We start from the raw sequence: 22,718 nt of genomic DNA, 5'->3' as shown, positions 1-22,718 counted from the left end.
AGATATTGGTTAACTAAAATTAGGGAGAAAAATGTATATTATTGTGAAAGATACAGATTACTATAGCATTTTAAAGTACCTTTCGACATATTTGTAAATCTTAATTTTTTTGCTCTGTTTCTGCTTTTATACATCTCTACCCCAGTCTACATTATTTGAACTTGGGAACATCTCCCCATGGCCTACTGACACTTGAAATTTGACATATCACACTTCCCCTCACCTTCCTATTTCAATTTCTAGTACAATTATTGTCTCTCCACTAACCTGCTTTCCCCCATTTTCTCATATGTTTCCTCTGCATCCAATCTTTGTTAAGTTGTATAGCCTCTATCTTCCTCATGTTTCTAACATGTGTACTTGTTTTTCTTTTATAGTCAACTCCTTGCTATGACTCAAATTCAGGCTCTAATTACCTGCATTGTGCTAACAGCTTTGACCCCATTTCTCCATTTAACTTTCTCCCTATTTGAAATCAAGTAAAGTAGGACATTTTCCAAGGCTTCATCAAACAAGTGGGCTGGTCAAAACATAAAAATCACTGTTTTTTATTCAAGAAATGTGCACCAAAGACACCCATGACCTTAATGCCATCTTTATCTCTATTAGTTTTCAAGTATTACTTCAGTCCTGTCCCATTCTTAACACTCACAGCCTCATCACTGCTGGCCAGTAGGGTGACCATGATGGGGGGACCTGGTGGATGGAGGTCTCTGTCATACATTACTTTGTCATTTAAAAAAAGAAAGAAAGGAGGGAAGGAAGGAAGGAAGGAAGGAAGGAAGGAAGGAAGGAAGGAAGGAAGGAAGGAAGGAAGAAAGGGAGAAAACTAAAGTAAAACTCTAGTAACTTTTTATTTTTTAATGTAAGATAGATGTTTCCACATTAAAGTGATTCCACTAAATTGATCCATTTTAATCAATATTAAAATGTCAAGTTTCCATAACAAACTACATACACCTGCTAGATTAATGACACTATGCCAATGCTTCCCAAGAAGGTCCAATGCTAAGATAAACACAAACTCTTTTGTGAGACAACTTGGACGGTCCGGGTAGACTCTAAAACCATCTTCTCAGTCATACTACCAACAATGCCTCACACTTACCTTCAACTCCAGGCAAAGAGTTCTGGAAATTGTATCCCAAAGGTGGCCCGATCTTCCCATCTCTGGTCCTACTGCTCTTTCTCCCGGGGACACTCTCTTCTACTCACTCCATTCCCTCATCCACAACGACCAGATTCTCGTTGACACCCCAAGATCTTTTCCAAATGCTACCTCTTTTGGGAGTTCTTTCCTCATCATTACCAACCTTTCTCTTCAATCTTTTATTCTTTCTCTCCTTTAAACCTCAGAACATCTTTGGAAATTATCTTTCCTTGTTTTATGTTACTTATTCTCTTTATTGGATTATAAATTCTTTCAAGGTAAGGAATTTATTCACACTGCTTTATTCACTTTCTCCTTCCATTTAACAGGCTTGAGTAGCTTTCAGTAAATAATTCTTAAACTTTGTCAATGCTTAGAATACTATATTATTATCTTCGAGTTGTCTTTTTAAAACTATATTTATAAGGGTGTGTGTGTGTGTGTGTGTGCGCGCGTGTGTGTGTGGTACTTGGCACTTCAGATCACTTGAAAAATAGAAAATAAACACAGAATAAAGTGAAAGTCATCTATTATTCTATTACATAGAGTTAACCAGGCTAATATTTTGATGTGTTTTTCAAAGTCTTTTTTTTTCTATTCTTTTCTTAAGTAATAAATTTAAAAATTTGTCCGATTTGTTAACCAAATTTGTTACTTTGGATTTTCTCCTGTTGACATGTTTGATTGAAATTGGTCCTTCATGGATTGTGACAAGGTGTGCGAATGGCTTTGTGTCCTGTTCTCCATGTGCCTGGTACATGTTCTCATCCCCACATGTACCAGGCACACACCAGCAGTGATTAACTTAAATTTAACCTCGTGTCTTCAGGTTAAGGCTCTGTGGCCATGATTTGCTCAATCTGTTTTCAACCTTCTCTAGCAGAAAATGTAGCTGGGGAGAATACCACACTTGTTTTGCTCACGAAAGAGATGTCTTTTTGCTCATTCAATCACATGATGACGAAACATGTTACACATTAGTTTTCAGTATTTGTTTTACTTCAAGAAATATTTTTAGCTAAGTAGAGCTCTTTTGAAGAGGAATATTTAATGTAATATCCATCTTTTAGTTGTCTGCAGTTTACTGTATTCATGACCCAAACATTCTCCTCCATGTGCCAAGTTGATGCCACCCAGTCATTGATGAAATTGAGAGATTTATTCAGGTACAAGGATTTCCCCATACTAATACACCAACATCATGTTTTTGGGTCCTTCACAGGATGGGAGCATGTTATTTGAAGCAAAGTTAGCCAGTACCAAGTGATCATTTGTAGGCACAAAAAACAATGATAAAATAATGATTTGTCTGGCATTAGAGTATACCTGAGATTTTTAGATTGGTCAATTCTCACCACAAATTTCCCAGACCCTGATCATATAGTCATAGTAGTAGGCATGCTCTCTATAATAATCCCTCTGGTCTGTTTAGTAATTCTGTGTATGTGACTGGGAGGGAAGGAAAGAGACACTTTTCCTGACAGAGACACATTTATCTAATAGGTAAGTGGATTTATCACTGGAACCTAGCAGCCAAGAGTGTTATGGATTACTTTAATAACTGTGTCCAATACATAACAGGAAAAGAAAAAAAAGAATAATGTGTATGTGTGTGTTTAATGGAATCATAATATAACCATTATTTAGAAGTGATAAGTTACTAGTGAAAGAGGAAATGAGATTATTTTTTGTAGATTTAAGCAAGCCAACTACACTGTTATTTAAGATTTTAAAAACAATTAAAAATTTGGAAATGATGGTCTACATTAAGATTACAACAATGATGAGAACATCACAAAACTCTAATTTTCAGGTGAACAGATGATGTTCATGTGCCATTTTGGATGAGGGTGAGGTAACTTTTTGCCTTTCTCTGGGCCTATAGCTTCATACACTGGAGCAGCCCTTGGCTACCACTGTGTTCTGAATGGTGGAAGAAGACCCCTCCTAGTCCTTTTGAGTGGATGTTGAAAGACTCTCAGTCCAAATAATAAATGCTGATTGTAGAATCACCAAAGCAATGCAGGCAAAACACTTGGCCTTCAAAATGTCGGTGTGGGTCTTGCTCTCACAATTTAAAGGACATGATCATTTAACACCTTAATTTCCAAGTAATTTGCATTGATAAGATTTCCAAGTAATTTACTAGCTTCTAGTAAGCCCCTGTAAGATTTCTTTGTTGTACCCTATAACGGAGAATATCAGCCAATACCATTGTACTTGGGCACCATTTCTAATTAACTTAAAAAAATAAAACTAGAGGACACCCTCAGATGAAAGTGAAAAAGAGCAAAGTAAGCACATCTCTATAATGGAAACTGAATTACATAAAAAGGAGAGTGACAGGGTAAAAGAGAGATCTAATCGCAGTCACAGTGTTTTGAAGTCTTCTTTAGCCAAATACTGACGCATATAGAATGGGGAAAACTGGCTATTTTAAAAATAGAAATAACAGAAATGATGTTTATTTGCCTATGGGTAGAGCATATTCTATTGACCTTTAAAAGAAATACACATTCACACACTTGTATTCACCATAGACAATTTAAACAATAGCTGACATTTTGCTGAAGGTTTTAAACAGATACTATAAAATATGCAAATACAAATTTAAGAACATCAATTTTCAAATTTAAAAATTCAACATAAAAATTGTATTTTAGTTCATATTTAGATTTAAGACTTTAACTTTTGGAAAGGCAAAATTATTTTGAAATATATTTATATCTCAAACATTGAATTTCTGAAAAGAATTTTACCTACAATGCCACATGTTAGTAGGAAATTAATGTATCCTGTTAATCACTCTTTTAAATGGTCCGTCATGGTTAATCCATGATTCTTAAAACCCTTTAAAATTAAGACATTGTTTTCTGAGAAATCATGAAAATTTAATCTGTAATTTACATGCATTTTGTTTCAGAGATTGCTCATCAAATAGAAAGCTTTGCTAAATTCATATTTTGAAATGCAATGTGATATGTCTTTGAAGTTTGACTTGTTTCCTGTAACAGAAATTGACTTTATTTTTTTAACCATTCAATTATTTTTTTTCTGTTTTTTCTAATAACAAATTCCTGAGTGTTAAACAAGCTGGTTGTAGAAAATGTTAATCATTATTGTTCCCGTGTATATCAGAGCAATTACTTTTTTTGGTGAAATATTGCTGCTATACAATTCTTTGCATCTAACCAAGTTAATTTATTGTGTGCCTACCTGGGTAGCATGACATTTTAATGGGCAGTTAGAAGTTAAAAGAGGATGGAAGTGAAGCATTTCCCCGAGTGTGTACAATCCCAATTTGAACTCTTAGCTCTGTAACAGGGACAAATCCTTTGTTTTCAATTTAGTATTTGCATTTATTTACATATGGCTTATTACCAATTATGAGACAGGAACAGAAAAAGCATTCCAATTAGCTGGTAATTAAATAGTTTTCTGACTGTTTCCTCTCAATTTGGCAGAAGACACCAGTTAGAAAATGTTTTAATAAAAGTCTTTGTTTCCCTCGTGAAAGCAATTAAATACCTTTCCTGGATCTGTCTGTTCACTATTGATAAGACTAAATATATAGGATCACAATTATAGTTCCATTCTTTTCAGTTCCAGACACTGCACAGGGTGCTAGTGGTAGGGAATAGGAACAAGGCTTTGGAACCAGGATAAACACAACTTTCTTTAAGAATCTCAGCCTTCTAGAAAATGGGTAGGATGTGTATACAAATAGCTAATACAACATTCTAAAAGATGGATATGAGGTATACAACTAATATATCATCTAGAACGTATACCCCCAAAAGATATGTTTAGGAAAACACGTATCAAAACATGTATCAAAGCAGATCAATCTTAAGTTTAAACATATCTGAAGGAAACTACCGTGTTTCCACGAAAATAAGACCTAAATGGAAAATAAGCCCTAGCATGATTTTTCAGGATGACATCCCCTGAGCATGTGCCCTACTGTGTCTTTTGGAGCAAAAATTACGACCCGGCCTTATTTTCAGGGAAACACGGTAATATCTTACTTAAGGAACCAGTAGTATCAACTATTGGAATAATCGCCTTCTACTTTATATACCTAGGCACAATTTTAGAGTGATATTATATCAGTTGTACACCTGTGAGTCATAAAAAACTATTATCATAATTCCAGACTGTTAGAGTTTCATGTCATGTATATAAATTTAACTGAAAAAATTTGGAAGCCTACCCCGAGAGCTTAGAATATTGCTTTTGTCTCTGTTTGATAAGGTTATGAGTGACTTTTTAAAAATTATACCTTATTTGTTTCAAAATTTCTATAATAAGCATGTTTGATATTTATACTAAAAGTATCATAAAAGAATGGCACCATATTTTTGATCCTAGTATTTAGTGATAGAGTTATGGAATTAAAGGTTGTGATTTCCACAATTACAGTTTATCATTATGTGCACTTTTCTGTAGTGCATATAGTAATTGAAACTAAGTGCTTCAAAAAAAGTGCAAGAAAGGGAGAAGTGAAAAACAAGCATTTCAAAAAGCTAAATAGATTTAATTCTGAATGGGTGAGTTACACGTACAATATCTGCCAACGTCCACACTGAGGACACTTCTTAACACGGTTGATAGGTTTAGGAACCATAGGCAGTCTTGTGAAACAAGAACAAAATTATGTATTTACTTTTCACAGAATACTTCATTTTGCTCAAATTTATGAATGTAAACTGTACCCTGATTGCACAAGAAATTATATCGATTTATTCTCAAATCTGACAATTTTAATAGTATTATCTTAGCACACAATTTTTATATTTCATCAAAATCAATTAAAGAATTTGAATAATGTTTTAATAATTTAGATCCTCCAATTTTTCTTCTTGAATAACTAGACATTTGAGGTAAACATATTTTTGCTATAAATATATGAATAATTCACTTACATATATATGATACAGGTAAATACACTTATACACATGATAAGATTACCTTCATGATCTTTTCCACATGTGTAAAGTGGGGGTTGATAGCTAATATCAGTACCTTGAAGGTGTGGTCAGTGACTAACAGCTCTGATTAGCTATTAGTAGTCCCTTAAATGTTCCCATTTTACAGATAAGGAAATTGTGTCTCAGAGATGATAAATAAATAGTTTACTGAAATAGCAAATATCAGAATCTATTCCATTCAATAAACATTCCTCTAGGTGCATTCTAGGACACATACACAGATACGCACATACACACACACTTTTTGAAATGCTGGGAATATACATATGAATCAGGTGCAGTCTGGCTCAGAGTTCAGTGCACAAAAAGAAATCTCTCTAGATGGCTCAAGTAAAAATGCATTTAGTACAGAGAGTTTGTGCTTAAAGCCTCATTGGGAGAGCTGGCGGAATGAAAGTTAGGAGAGGACTGTGAGTGCTCTCTTGGTTTTGAGGTCACGACCCTGCATATGTGATCCAGAGGTCAAGAAACTGCTGTCTTCACTCTGTACTGCTGCTATTCCTGAAGCCTCCCACACTCCAAAGTGGCACCTAGAAAATGGGAGGTGTGGCCCAGACCCTGATGCAAACAACTGCCCCTCTACAGTGTGCTTAGCAGCTGTCGTTGCAGCAGGAAGGTGACTACTGCCTCCCTTTGGTCCTTTATATCTTGCTCAAGTGCATCTTGTTGAAAGACTTCTCTTATTCAGAATCCCAGCTGGAAGATTCATATGTTTTGTCTTTCATCTCCTGCCCTATTGAGTGGGATATGAAATAGGTAGACATAGATGCCAGGCTTAGCACTAGTAAACCACGTAGAACACACAACCTCTACCCTCAGACAGTTCAATAGTTTAAAAGTGGAGGCAGACGAAGAGACACTTTTGGGGTAATATGGCCAGTGAAGTGATGGACTTAGGTACTGTGCTGGTGATGGCGGGTGATGGGAGAGGACGTGGGGGCATAAATATTGCAGGGCTTGGAGCATGATCAGAAATAAGGGGGTTCGACTCCCAGTTTTTGGTTCCACTTATAAGAAACTTGGAAGTTGCCACTCTGTCCTAACAAGTAAAAAAAAAAAAAAAAAAAAAAAAAGGAACAAACTGAAAATCAACAACTCTTCCTAGATCCATAAGAGAGGTGAGAACATGGGGCAAACCACTACCACCAAGATTGGAGAGATAGACAGGTGAATACAGGGAGTCACCACTTACTGGGGAGAGGAAACCAGTGCAGGCACCAGTGCTGGTGCAGGACACTCTGAACTGCAGTTGACACATTGCTAAAGGCTCATTGTGAACAAAACTGAGAGTTAAAAACTCCAGGGGTGCCAGTCAGAGTGGAGCCCTCCACACTTATGAGATTTATCTCTAGGAGCTCAATCATATTCTGACAGTTAATATTGGGGGGGGGGGATCCCCTTATGTTTCTGTCAAGGGAAGAGCCAAAGGAACCATTTTGAAATATGCTTAAAGCACTGTTTTCTTAGCAAGGCTTGCTCTTAGGAGAAACTGGTTAACCTGCTGAGGTGTTATTAGAGCCTAACTGATCTGGAGGTAGGGAAATAACAAACTCCAGCCTTCCACATCAGAGAAGGGAAATACTGGACTCCAGGCTACCTGTCCCACCTAAGGGTAAAGAAAAAAACTGAGAAACACTTGTGAGTTCAGTGTCCAGAGGCCCAGGCTCACTAAAAGACTGAGACCTAATCTTAGGACTATATTATAACATGCTTTCCCCTCCCCTCACAACTTATCAACACATTACTAAAGATCTATTTATGACAGTTCATATTTACCTGGTACATCATGTCAGGCTATCAAGAAAAAAATAATTACAAGGCATACTAAAAATCAAGCAAAATAACACAATTTGAAAGACCTCTTTCTTTCATCAGAACCAGACATGGCAAGGATATTGGATTTATTGGACCAGGAATTTAAAACAACTTTGATTAATATGCTATGCTAAGGACTCCAATGGATAGACAGCATGCAAGAACAAATGGACACTGTAAGCAAAGATGGAAATCCTATGGGCTGAAAACAACGTAACAGAAATGAAAACTGCCTTTGACGGCCTTATGAATAGACTGGACATAGGTGAGGAAAGAATCTCTGAACTTGAGCATATATCAACAGAAATCACCCATACTGAAAAGCAAAGAGAGCGAAGACTAAAAAAACCAAAACAAAACAAACCCAGAAGAGAGTATCCAAGGACTGTGGGATAACTACAAACGGTGCAATATACGTGTATGGTAATACCACAAGAAGAAAGAGAGAAAAGAAATGAGGGTTATCACAGTGAGGGAAAGGAAAGAATCAAGGATAATGTCCTTGTTTTGGACTTGGATGCCTGCAAGACAGAGATGGCATGAAGTCAGAATTTTAAAATAGATCTACTGGACTGCCAAGTCAGTGCTTTCCCTTCCTCTTCTCCCTTTCTCAACTGTGATTTGATACTGATCACACCATTCTATATCTAAAGATAAATACAAGACATCTCATGACATCTTGTGTCGGTTATGTGTCTATGAGTGCATCTCTATTGTTCAGGATAGAAGTAGCATGGCCTCCACGAGATTCTCAAAGCTTAAAAATCACCGAGCTAAGACTTTTGGCTTAATAACTTGATAGTTGCTGTTCATTCAGTTTTGTTCTAGAAAGCATATGCTCATTCAGAATTTTATTTTCAAAGCCTACTAAGTAGTTGTGCTTCAGGTAGTGCAGGAGGAAAATTAAATGAAAGCCAAACCAGGTTGACAGCACCTAGTAGGACCTGATGCAGATCTTGTCTGGAGAAAGGCAGACAAGAATTCTCAAACTTGCTCCTTCAGGATTCCCAATGATTAATATTAGCCAACAATGAGTTCCATGAATAAGATCGGTAGAGACAGCAAACAAATTCAGTCCCTCAAGGACTCAGAAACAAAATGCCTATGTGTAAAGTCGTTATGTTTTCAAACAGTGTTGTTAATGATAGAATTGAACAAAATGAGTAAGACTAAGCAACTTGTAAACTAGTCTCATGAGAATCTATTTTATGCACTAGACTGGTAAAAATTAGAAAGGTTGACAATGCCAAGTGTTGTATGTGCAACAGTTGGAACTTCCTGGGGAAAGGAGGCGTATAAATTGGTAAAATTGCTCCTACCGAATTCATCAAGTTGAAGTACTCATATATATACTCTAGGATTCATCAGCGACATGTTTATGTAAATTCCCTACATGTGCACTTGAATATGCGCAAGAGATATGTTTAAGAATTAAATCTGCAGAGCATCGATGCTGGTAATGGCAAAACAAACCAAAAATTTGAAAAATAATGTGCATGGACAGAAGAAAGTAAACTAATTGTGGTGTACCATAAAATGTTATACTACATAATCGTGACAAGGAACTATAGCTATACATAACATGTACTTGTATAAACCTCCAATACAGTGGACGTCAAAAACAATGTTATGTGACAACAGAAGATTATGTTCCCTGTGATGACATTTTTTATAGTTTAAGTACTTAAAATAGAATATATTTTAGGGGTACATACATATAAAGCAAAAAAAAATATAAAATATAAACAGAAATAAAATAAAATAGATACTAGATGTATTTATTGTATTTGTAAAATAAAACATAAAATATAAGCAATGGAAATTTTCATATTTGAAATATAACATGAAATTTTTAAATGTGGGGGAGGGTGAAAATAATATGAATAACAGTGTACTTCAAGGTTACCAACCGTTTTCTATTTCTCAGGCTGAGTGGAGGGTACCTGGGGGTTTATCTTAGCATTCTCTGTTTTACATTACCTTCTTTTTAGATATAAAAATGTCATAACTTCAAAACATACTTGTTTGCATTTCTACCTGATTTGTTTCTATTATTGTACTAACCTCTTGATGAATGAAACTATAATATATATGTATGAAAGAAGTAAAGACATTGACATAAAAGGAGACACATTTTACCTTCAGCTGTTCTAATTTATTAATTTTCTGAAGTACTGTGAGGTGTTTTTTTTTAATAGTGTTTGTTCTCAGAGATAGAAATTACTTTGCAAAAATGCTCATTGGCTTTGAAAATCAGTATATAAAACAGCTTTAATGAGTAATTCTCATAAGTGTCCCCCAAAACAAAATATTTTAATGGGGTATGTCAGGCATATTTTTTAATCTTTTGAATCTTGTTCAAGAGAACATTTAAATAAAAAAATACGTGTACAATTATTTCATTTTCCTTTTCTTTTGTTTCTGTTCATGCTCCAAGTAGAATCTAGAAGAATGCAAATAATTATGATGCCACTTGAGAGACACTGCTAGTCGTATAGTTTTTTTTGAAGATTTGTGTAGTCAATTCAGTGTGGAACTCTGACCTAGCAGCGGTAATCAGGTCATTTATGTGGAATCCATAGCACCGTTAAATGTTACAATTCATTTGACTTAAGGATTTCTTTTGTATTGTGAAGTGGGCTTGGGATGTGCATATTTAGTCATGGAGAGAGAGAAAACACCTCTCTACATCTTTTCAGATGCAAACGTTACACAGGTAAGTTCTTGCCAAAGGCTGGTGTTATGATAACCCCATTTTTCTCCTGTGAGGTAAACTCAGAGGGTTTTGACTTTCATATAATCTGGCAAAATGCATGTCCAAATTTCTTACACTACAACTCTAGATTTTTATTTTGCTTAAGCACATTACCTTTTGTTTCCATTAGGCTGAAATAAGGAAAGGAGAATGTTTATAGTAAAGCTGATAATAAGAGAAAGAGAATAAAGTAAGTTTTGATATCTGACAATGCTCACATTATAGGTGACCACAGTGGAACTTAAAAAAAGCATTTTAATTAAAATATACTTTAATGTAAATATAAATAATTTAATTAAAACTTATTTATATTATGTTCATTATTTGACAAATTTCTGTCTTTTATGTTTCTTGGCCTATAATGACTATTGGCAGTTTGCAATCTTAAAATATGGCATTCTAAACCTGGCGAAATTCTTATCAGCAATCTATTCTTGAGAAGGATTTGCTTTGTTACATTTTGCTTCAATTTTTGTGTGGAATTTGCGATGTTTAATGCAATAAATTTCTTCTTTCTTCTTCTCTTAACTATACAAATAATCTCATTTAAAAGTATAGAATAACAAATTTGTATACTATGGCCTTCCCTGAACTTCTCAATACATGGAAGCATGTTTTGACTGTTTTTCCCCCCTCCATGTTACTCTAGGACAGTTTCCCTGCACGATTCGGAGGAATTCATTTTGTCAACCAACCATGGTATATCCACGCCCTGTATACTGTGATCCGGCCTTTCCTAAAGGAGAAGACTCGGAAAAGGGTATTTGTTTGTTTCTTTGTTTTTATATGTTTTCTCCTCCTCCATCCAATGAATTATGGTGCATACTGCATGCATGATATTGGCTATGGTGAATGTGCTTCTATATTATATATAAATATTCAATATTTTAAAATTCTTAGACTTGGTGTTAATTCTGAACAGTGTATGTGTGAAAGAAACATTTAAAAGCTAGCTCTCCTACTTTTCCACAAATGGGGAGGACATTTTAGCACATTCATTATATATTAGAGCATCAGTTTAAAATTAAAAAAAAAAAGCCATGTTACTGTATTGTTAATGGTACACTAAATTTCAAGTAGGTCTGGACAAAAGCGGTAATTTTATTAGTTAATAAAGTGGTGTTAGTTATTTCCCAATATGTATTGCCTTGAATATAGTGAATTTTGTGATCTCTAATATAACTTGGTAGTGATTGTCATGATCAATCACATTTGAGAAAGAATGTTAATGTGTAGAAATGTTGATATTTCTTTAAATTACACATTACACGTTACTTGAATTCTAAGATTCAGTTTCATCTAACTATGTGGATCATCACAATACTTACAACAAAATAATCACTTTTCTGAGAATAAGATAATTTATATTAAGCATTTAGCACCATGCATGGCACATGGCAAATGCTGATCACGATGTTAATAATATTGATTTTTAGAAATACATTTTGATGCTCCTTGTTTTATCATCCATACAGCTCTGAACGTGAGCTTAGTAAGCATTATGTCCTGGTTCAGAGCAGAGGAAAGTGAATCTTAGAATTGATAAGTAACTTGCTTACTCATGTGTACAACTGTAAGTGGAGCAGCAATATCTGAATTAAAATAGCTCCATATTTGGAGCAACTTTTACCATCGTTCTGTGACCAACTTTCAAGTGAGTCATTCCCCAGGAAAATATACTTCTAAATCTATATGGGAGATAATGTGCCATGTTTGTCAGTGAATGAGAAGGCACTTCAGGTATTTCAGTGCCATAGAAGCCTCATTGTGAATGGGAACGTGAAATAATTGTTAAGTGTGTGTTTCTATCAAACATTAGTGACTGAGAGTTTTCTGTTTATGAATTTGTGGAAAATATTCTGGTAGTTTAGGAGGAAGAACTCTGTCAACAGTTAAAATTTATATTACAAATTCTTTCTACCACTGAGAATCAAATACATTAATTTACTTTTTAGAATTCAGAAAAATGTATTGACATGATTCACAAGTAGCACTTTGAAATTTTGTTTTATGAAGGGATGATCGTGTGATCCAAAATACCTGCAGGGACTTTTAGTCCAAAATATACTAGCAAATGTTTTTGTAGTATTCATTCTTTGCCACATGCTATTCTAAGTACTTTACATTTATTATCTCATTTAATCCTTTAAACAAGGTTTTCCCCCTCTTTTTATAGATGGGAAAATTAGGCATGGTCGGTTAAACAATTTGCTCTAAACCACTGCTAGCAGGTAGTAGAGTTGAACAGTGGATTTACTGGGAAGACTGTTTCAGATAGAGGGAATAGCAAAATAAGAGTTCCTTAGATAGAAATGCTCCAGGTGTATCTGACAAATAGCCAGGAGACCAGAAAAGCTGGATCCGGGTGAGGTATTGGGGAGGGCAGACGAGGACTGGGTAGGAGGGAACAGGGTATGCCAGGTCACGGAGGGCCTTGTTCACCATTGCAAGGTTCTGGGCTTTCAGCAAGAGTGAAATGAGAAGCACTTGCGAGACTCTGAGTATAGGGACAACTTGTTCTGACGTGATTTTAAAATGATTCTGTTCTGTTGAAAAAGACTGAAGAAGACCTAGTCTAGAAACCAGGAAAGTTCCAGGTTTGGGGGTTATTTGATTGACTTTGACAATTTTGACAATGCTAGAAGAATGCACTGCTACCATGATTCTAGATGGAACTTCAGCATTTTAATTAAAACTATATGACTTGCAAATTTGCATATGAGGAAATAATTACAGTTAAAACACCTTTCATTTTATTTATTTAATCAATGTACAAGACAAAGCTATTATATTTTCTTACTGGCATTCCAAGTAATTCAGCATCATAGTATTACTTAAACACCTTAATACTTCACATGCTATAACTCTATGTTCTGTGAAACTGGTTAAAAAAACCCTAAGGAGTAATTTTGCATCTTTTTTCACAAAGAATAGTAGGTTCTTCGTTTTCTTAAATTAAATCTAGGTTTGAGTCTCCAACACACCAGACTGATGGGAAGGAATACAAACCTTGGGTGCTATGGGGTTCCCTTCTCAAAATCACACCAATACCTGGAATCATTCATTCTGAGTCTGGGATCTAGAACTTGTGGCTAGGTTTCAATCCACTGTTCCAATGCTCTCTTCAGCTGGTACCTGGCTGTGGTCTTGCCACTCCCCAAAAGCTGGCCGGGAATAGATTTCTCTTTCAGTTTGTACAAATTTCTATCTCTTCCTCGATATAGTGGACTCTCTGCTATTCCTTGATGATTTTTAAAAGTATCCCATCCTCCTCCTTTTCATTCCAGTCACCTAGCTTATTCGTTTTTATGATATAATTTAGGAAAATGGAAGTATTATTCAAGCTGATTTTCAGAATTGTACTAGGAACAAGCAAAGCATATGGACACAGATGCTGGTGGGTGGGTCTCATCTGGTTGCCCTATTTCTTTTTTTCAGTGAAAGAGGAAACAAGGCCAAAACCAAAAGTGATGTTGAGGGAGGAGATAACAGAGTGTTAGCAAAGAGAGAGGAAGTAGTGTATTGGATTACATTTACTTTTCTAAGGATTTATTTCCATAACTCTTGCATGACTTCACAGAGAAGTTTTCTTACATGAAGTAACACATCTGATAAAATAAAGGTTATATACCTAATAAAATAAGGTTTTCAGGTGCTAGAGCTTAGCTTTCCCAGGAAAATACTTTTCATTTCTTATGAAAAGAGCTTAGCAGGGAGGGAGGGAGGGAGGGAGGGAGGGAGGGAGGGAGGAAGGGGGGGAGGGAGGGAAGGAGGGAGGGAGGGAGGGAGGGAGGGAGGGGGAGAGAGAGCGAGAGAGAGAGACAGAGAGAGAGACAGAGAGAGAGAGACAGAGAGAGAAACAGAGACAGAGAGAGAGACAGAGAGAGAGAGACAGAGACAGAGAGAGAGAGAATTTTTTTCCTGGGCTGTTGCGTCTGCAGATAGAAGTGGGAAAGTGTAAAGTTTGCAATTAACTTGATTAACTTTGGGACAGAAGACATCTCCCACTTCTGTATGTATCACATAATGTATTCCAGACAGCTGTTTTCTCTGCCTATTTTGGCCAGTGATTTGCTCTCGTCTGCTTTTACTATTCCATAATTTGCTGAAATTATTTGTTGATTGGTGACTCCCATCCCTCTCATTTTATTTGATGTTGTAGACTAGTCTTTCTTTGTTTTTCGATATATTTACTTCAGTAGATTCTAAAAGTATGGAAAACAAAGATGAATGTGTTAGCCTGTTCATCTTGAACCTGAAGTATGAAATTATTGCTAAATCACTTATAAACTATAATCTTTAAATAAATATTATATAAATTTATATGAGATAACAACAATGCTTTATCAGAGAAGACTGATCTGCAGTTTTGAGATTGAAATGAAACAAGAGGAAAGAGGTAGCAATTTATGGAGAAACAAATCTTGAGTATGTAACTTGAATAATTTTCCAGTTTAACAAAAAACTATGTAGACAGTAACATCAATAATTAATATATACATAAAGCTTTACATTTTTCAATCCATTATTCCATTTTCTATTTGAACACTAAGCATGGAAATCTCTAGTAGACAAAATGCTAGCAACGCTACAGAACATAAGTCTTTTGGGACATGAACCTTCACTCAACCTTTCATTATGATGATGCTAATCTACTCTTATTTATATCACATACTTTGCATTATAAAGTGGTAATTTAGTGGTTGCAGTATTATTTTTATTGATGATAAAGAGAAAGCCATATTGGTGACAGCTTTTGGGCTTAATAACTTGGATGAGCTCTGTAGTTGATGAGTCCCTTATGAGAAGAATCTGTTTCAACAGCATTCATTAGCTTTGCACAGCTAACATCGGGATGGTATACAGATCAACATGCCCATCAGATTCTGCTTATGTCTCTGACTATGAAGCAGGAAAGCAAATATCTGGTTTCAGCGTTTTAATGCAATAGCTATCGGAACTTCTAGGAGCTACTTAAAATCCCTGAGCTTCAGAATTTTTATATGAAATATTAGGATGACAGTAACAGCCTGTCTGTTTCTCAGAATGAATGAGAGGCTTAAATATTTTAACGAACATGGAACACTCTTATTTTTGGTAATCCTATCTTCACTCCCTCCCCTCAGCATTTGGATTGTATTTATTCTCCTCTCTGTGTTTTCCCTTACCCCTCTTCTTGCATTTGTAGATATTTTTGCATGGAAACAACCTGAACAGTCTACACCAACTAATTCACCCCGAGATCCTACCCTCTGAGTTTGGAGGAATGCTGCCCCCTTATGACATGGGAACATGGGCAAGAACACTGCTAGACCATGAGTATGATGATGACAGTGAATATAACGTGGACTCCTACAGCATGCCAGTGAAAGAAGTAGAAAAGGAACTCTCCCCCAAGTCCATGAAGAGGTATGTCGGTGGGTAGCTTGGAAGTGGGCGGGGCCAGGTTCAAGGCATCCCAAGTTTAACTCCAGGTTTTATATTTTTCTGAAGTAGATACTTGGTGGGGATTTTAAAGCCTTTCCTGCATCCCCAATTGTATATCTAGGTATTTTGACTCTAAGTCATTAAAGGTAATCTCAACTTGGTGTTGTTCCAAATTCACAGGCAATCTAGCAGGGCCGTTAGAAGTCACCAAATCCAGTGGTTTCTCAAGCTGTACTTCAGGGTTCTGGTGTAGTGCCTCAGGCAAAGCAGGTGACGTGGAGACAGTGCCCATCTCCACTGCAATAAAAATGACTCTCCTCCTATCTGAGCAATTTATTAGACTTCTGTGTAAGATTTCCTTTAAAGAAAGGGATACATACAGTGTGTGTGTGCACATGTACATACACACACACACTTCAAACACTAACATTCAAAGCTTATGTTCTCTTTATGGTATCTCTGCCAAGTTTCTGTTTAATGATTTAGCCATTCCTGCGGCAAAACATTCTATTTCCCTACACCTTTAATCTTTATAAAGTTCACTGTTGAGTCAGAGTCTGACTCCCTGCTTTGGTTCTCATGGTATTTTTATACCTGATTTCTTTCAATCAACGCATATTTAATCATTGCCCTGTAATGGACACTTTCCTAGGTGTTTTGGATCCAATGTGGATAAAATGTACATCCAGCCATTATCTAGTGATGTTGGAGGGCAGGGTAGTGGCCAGACATGCACAGATGCGTAATTGCCTCAGATTTTGCATTCTGTAGCAAACTGGAAGACGTCTTATTCCAAGGTTTCCCCAGGACACACCAGCTCAGGGTTCATTTGGATAATGTAACAAATATTATTTATCAGTTCATTTCCCATCACAGAAATGTAAAAACCACAGCTCCTGCAAATCTGTCCTCACCTAGCTCAGGAAGGACCCTGGAGCATCTCATATGCCATCCTAAACACTGTCTTGCATCCCTCTCTGATGAAAGCCTTGTGGTCCTTTTGTCATTGCTCTGTCCCAGGCAGTGGCACTCCAGTCCTTAAAATTAGCCTCCTTTTTTGTTGCTGCTGCTGCTACTACTGTTGGTGTGTATGTGATGTTTTCCTCTTCCCAGACTGCTCTACTATTCCTTGGAGAGAATGAAAAGGCCAGTGACATCTCCAGCTTTAATTTCTCCACTAATCATCAAGCTTATATGCGAACCAAGTTCAGGCTTCTCAACTCCCTTCTCTTAAAACAAGGCTTCTTAATTTGAGTTCTGTGTTCTCTAATGAAAGAGGTTTATGGATGGACTCTTTTTAAGTGCTTAAAGTTGTATTCAAAATTGCGTGTGTGTGTGTGTGTGTGTGTGTGTGTGTGTGTGTGTATAGAGAAGGTGCCAAAAATATGTATACACTTTTTAATAAAGGGAAAAGCTGTATTAAAATTATGCTGATAGTAACCACTTTGAGCACCTCTTGTAATTGCAGAAATCAAACTTGACTTGTATTCATCTTTTGTTATCAGTATATATTATTACAATTTTAATACAGTTTTTTTCCTTTCTTAAAATGTGTATATATATTTTTGGCACCTTCTGAATGTGTGTGTGTGTGTGTGTGTGTGTGTGTAGTGCATTTTCTGGAGAGAAGGCATATATTTCATTAAATTCTCAAAAAAGTTTTCTAAAACAAAATTGGTTAAAAACTATTGCCTCAAAACAAGTTCCTTCTAATACAAATAATAATTCTAATGATGATAGTTGTTATAATCTACTATTAGGTTGGTGCAAAAGTAATTGCAGTTTTTGCAATTTTTTTTTTTTAAATTAGAGTTTATTGAGATGACAATTATTGGTCAAGTTACATAGATTTCAGGTGTAAAATTCTGTAATACATCATCTATATCTCACACCATGTGTTCGACACCCAGAGTCTGTTCTCCTTCCATCACCATATAGTTGACCCCGTTTACCCTCTCCTGGAATCCTACCCTCTTACCCTCTGGTAACCACTAAACTATTGTCTGTATCTATGAGTTTTTGTTTCTTCATTTGTTTGTCTTGATCTTTTGTTGTTTTGTTTTATATGTCACATATCAGTGAAATCATATGGTTCTCTACTTTTTCTGTCTGACTTATTTTGCTTAGCATTATAATCTCAAGATTCTTCCATGTTGTCTCAAATGGTACTATTTTATCTTTTCTTCTGGCTGAATAGTATTCCTTTGTGTATATACACCACAACTTCTTTATCCATTCATTGGAGGACACTTTGGTTGTTTCCATGTCTTGGCCACTGTAAAGAAAGCTGCAATGAACATTGGAGCACTTATTTCTTTATGGATAAATGTTTTCAAATGTTTTTGGTAGATATCCAGGAGATGGATTGCTGGATCATATGGTAATTCTACCATGTTTCCCAGAAAATAAGACCTAGCCGGACAGTCAGCTCTAATGTGTCTTATGGAGCAAAAATTAATATAAAACCTGGTCTTCTTTTACTATAATATAAGACCGGGTCTGTAATATAATATAATATAATATAATGTAATGTAATGTAATGTAATGTAATATAATATAATACAATATAATATACTTAATATAAGACTGGGTCTTATATTAATTTTTTCTCCAAAAGACACATTAGAACTGATAGTCTGGCTAGGTCTTATTTTCGGGGAAACACGGTACTCTTAATTTTTTGAGGAACCTCCACACTGCCTTCCATAGCAGCTGCACCAATCTGCATTCCCACCAACAGTGTATGAGGGTTCCTTTTTCTCCACAGCCTCTCCAACACTTGTTACTATTTGTCTTGTTGATGATAGCCATTCTGACTGGCCTGAGGTGATATCTCATTGTGGTTTTTATTTGCCTTTCTCTGATGATTAGTGATAAGCATTTTTTCATGTCTATTTGCCATTTGTATGTCCTCTTTGGAGAAATGTCTCTTCAGGTCCTCCACCCATTTTTTAATGGGATTGTTTTGTTGTTGTTGTTGTTGTTGTTACATTGTATGAATTCCTTATATATTTTAAACATGGACAGATAATTTTTGACAAAGAAGCTATAGACATACAATGGCAAAAAGACAGCCTCTTCAATAAATGGTGCTGGGATAATTGGAAAGCCACTTGCAAAAGAATGAAACTAGACTTCTATCTGTCACCATGTACCAAAGTTAATTCAAAATGGATCAAAGACTTAAGCATATGACATGAAACAATAAACTGCATAGAAGAAAACATACGTACTAAACTTATGGATCTTGGGTTCAAAGAACATTTGATGCATTTGACTCCAAAGGCAAGGGAAGTAAAAGCTAAAATAAATGAATGGGACCATACATATCAAACTTAAAAGCTTGTGCACAGCAAAAGAAACCATCGACAAAATAAAGAGGCAACCAACTGAATGGGAGATTTTTGCAATTGTTTTTAATGTTTTAAACTGCAATCACTTTTGCACCAACCTAATATTTACTGTATACTTCCTATGAGTTAGGCCCTTACTACAAAGTGTCTTTTTTGGTAACGTTAATTTATTTAATCATCACAGCAACCCTGTTCAACAGATATTTCCAAAGTCATATTGTCTGAGTGTGGTGAAAACAGGGTTCTGATCAGGCATAAGGTATAGAGGCTTCCATGTAGTTGACATAAACATTGTCTACCCCCCCCCCCCCACCATGACAGCATAACAGAGTGTCCTCACTCTAGAGCTGAGCTGTGTACGGATTTGGAGACAGCTGTCATAGGTGTTCCCTAGTCTTTTCCTTGGCCAACTAACAATGCTCATTTCCTTCAGCCGCTCCTTCTGTGCCTTGTTAACTAACATGGTCCCCTCCTCTGAGCACACTTCTCTCCATTTACTCTACGACCTTGGCAGCACCCCATCACCTGCATTCTGCTCACCTGCGCTACCTCCCAAACTTCCTACCTGCTGTCTTTGCCTCCTATCCTGCTCCCCTACCCTCCATTTACTATCCACGTAGCAATCGAAAATGTATTTTTTTAAATGTAAATCAGATCAGTTCACTTCTCTGCTTTAAAATTTTAAATGATTGCTGATTATACAATATAAAATCAACTACATCTCATGGCTTAGTGTGCTACATGATCTGATTCTGCCTTCCCCTCTTCTCTAAGTCTATTTACCTTTTCTCTCGTCCCCTACCTTTCAGACACAACATCCTCCTTTGTTCTCCTGCAGCCTCTCCAGCTTGTTTCCATCTAAGGGTCTTTCATGTCACCACTGGCTGGAATGCTCTTTTCCTACATTGTCCAATGGCTTGCCCTAGTCAAAGGCCATCTCCTCAAGAGGATCTTTGGGTCTTTCTAAGTCACCAGGTCTTAATCAGGTCTACGTCCTCCTCATTCTAGTCACCCCCTAGCAATCATTTCCTTTATTCTCTTCTAGCATGTGTCAGTCTGTGAAGTGACTGATTTTGTTTAATTTTACACCGCCTCCCCTCACTCCCAAACCCCCAATGTAAGCTTCAGGGAGACTTTAGTGCCTTTGTTTGTCTTGTTCTCTTCTGACTCCCCAGTACCTGGAATAGGGCCTGGCAAAAAGAAGGGCGTAGTCGGTACAAGCTGAATACATAAAGGCATCCTCTGCTGTTGGTGGCCCCTTTTAAGTGCCATTTTTAGAACTGGATAGGTGATCGCTAATGTTATTGCTACTCACATTGAAGTTCCAGAATCCTGCCTTTTCTGTGCAGACTTCATTGGCTGTCTTTCACTGTTGTTATTGTTGTCACTGTCATTCAGGCAGCCAAGCACATTGCTGCCTCATGTTGTGAGCTCCCTAAAACTAGCAAGGCTCTTTATTTTTAGATCCATGTCCTCAGAATGCTCTATTTCTATGGTTAGTTTTCTCCTCCAGAACATTATTTTAATTGATTAACTCCATCTTGTTAGATTTGGCTCAGTCTATCTACCTTTTGAAGTCTTTCTGGATCCTGATTTTCTTTTTCAATTCTTTAGGCCACTTTGTCTCCTGCAGACTTGGCTCACAACATATTGACCTCCCCAACCCTGAGTTTCTTGCTGCTGATGTGGGCTAATTAGAATTTCAGACATCCCCCTTTGTTTGATGTAGGCTGTGTACCATATATAGCTCTTATTGTTCTATTTGACAACTTCTGAAAAAATGAGATTAAGCAAGTTGTTTCACTTGGTTCTCATCTTGTCTCTGTCAGGGAGTGGCAGTTCCCCATCAAGGATGGGAGAAAATTGTTTCTAGGTTCCACTCTGCCCTCCTCTCCTTTATGTGCTTTTCCAGTTTTATGTCATCCTTAGATTGAGAGAGAAAAACAAATCATTTCTTCACCAAGGAGTTGTAGATAATTCTTCCTTTAGGTGAGTTTAACTAGATGTGTAGGGAGAAAACTTTGTGTAAATTTGTGGAGGGATAGTACAGTGAATAAAAATATACAAAATTCTGTAGATTGTGGGTGCCTTAAACTGGGGGAGTGTCTTCCGTCTGACATGTGTAGTTCCTAGGATAGTGCGTGGCACACAACAGTCATAGTGAGTCACAATACTAACACCATTTTGGTAATATGACCTCCATTTTTATTGAATACTATTCAACATCTGTTGCTACTACATGCCAAACCCTATCAAATGCTTTGTATATATTGAATCCTTTGCTTCTCTAAACAACTAATAAGGTAGTGGTATCCCCATCTTATTAATGAGGAGACCCAATACAAAGAAGGTAACTTCCACATGTCACATAACTACGAAGTAGCAATGCTAATCTTTGAACACAGACAATAGAATTATTTTAACTGCCTACCATTTTCTATCTGCCAGAACTTGTGCTGGGATTTATGTATGCATTATTTGATCCTCAGTACATCTGTATGATGTAGGTGTTATGGTCCCCATTTTACAGATAGGGGAACAAAATCTTAGGGAGTTAAAATAGCCTTCACAGAGCTATTAAATAGCAGAACTGGAATTGGAATCCATTTCTGTCCAAACTCTATCCTCTTAAACACTAAGGTATAGCACAACATTGTAGATGCATAATAAGAGAATAAATGATACCTGGATAATTAAATTTAAGTGATTGGTTTTCATGAAAAAAGTAAGTTATTTGTGCAAGACATTCGAGGCCATGTGGAGACGGCTCATATGTACTATGACTTAATGATGGACAGTTCCTTCTGTTGCAGCTGAAACAGACCAATTTATTAACAGTTATGATCCTGCACGAATAACCTTGTTGTTTTGTGCAAGAGAACAATAAAACAAATTTAAAATGACTAAAATAACAATTAAACACCAAACATTACTTAGTCATCTTAATCAGAAATTGTTTCTGCCTGGCTTGTTTTATCAAGGAGTTGTTCTATCTATGGAGCCAATGTTCATCATCCAGCAATCCAACAATTCTTGTATCTGTAGTGCATGCCAACAGCAAACTAGAAACCTAATCCCAAGTTGAATAGCCCACTGTGATTTAAAACATTTCGTTGAAGTCACCATATTAGATGCGTGATGTGTGTTTTAATAGAACACTATGGCAAATGCTTACATTGTGTACTTTGCATGGTCTGAAGAGCTTTTGTGTATACTCATTGAATATT

General features: G+C 36.3%; 1 protein-coding gene across 3 annotated transcripts in view; it reads left to right on the top strand.

Annotated features, from left to right (window-relative positions):
• CLVS2 (clavesin 2) overlaps nucleotides 1–22,718 on the top strand; it is a 128,227-nt gene that overhangs the window by 34,982 nt on the left and 70,527 nt on the right. For all 3 annotated transcript variants that reach the window (XR_016020189.1, XM_019740972.3, XM_019740970.3), the window contains exons 4-5: nucleotides 11,361–11,471; nucleotides 15,900–16,120. Coding sequence is in view for 2 of the 3 variants with exons in the window: in XM_019740972.3 (XP_019596531.1) it covers nucleotides 11,361–11,471; nucleotides 15,900–16,120 (332 nt within the window). In the remaining variant the exon portion in view is untranslated. The remainder of the gene's footprint in view (nucleotides 1–11,360; nucleotides 11,472–15,899; nucleotides 16,121–22,718) is intronic.

The sequence above is a fragment of the Rhinolophus sinicus genome, chromosome 2, assembly GCF_057876585.1.
Source record: "Rhinolophus sinicus isolate RSI-liver-muscle chromosome 2, RSI-T2T, whole genome shotgun sequence".
NCBI lineage: Eukaryota > Metazoa > Chordata > Mammalia > Chiroptera > Rhinolophidae > Rhinolophus > Rhinolophus sinicus.
The sequence above is the reverse complement of the archived record's forward strand: the minus strand, read 5'-3'. Positions and strand labels throughout refer to the sequence as shown.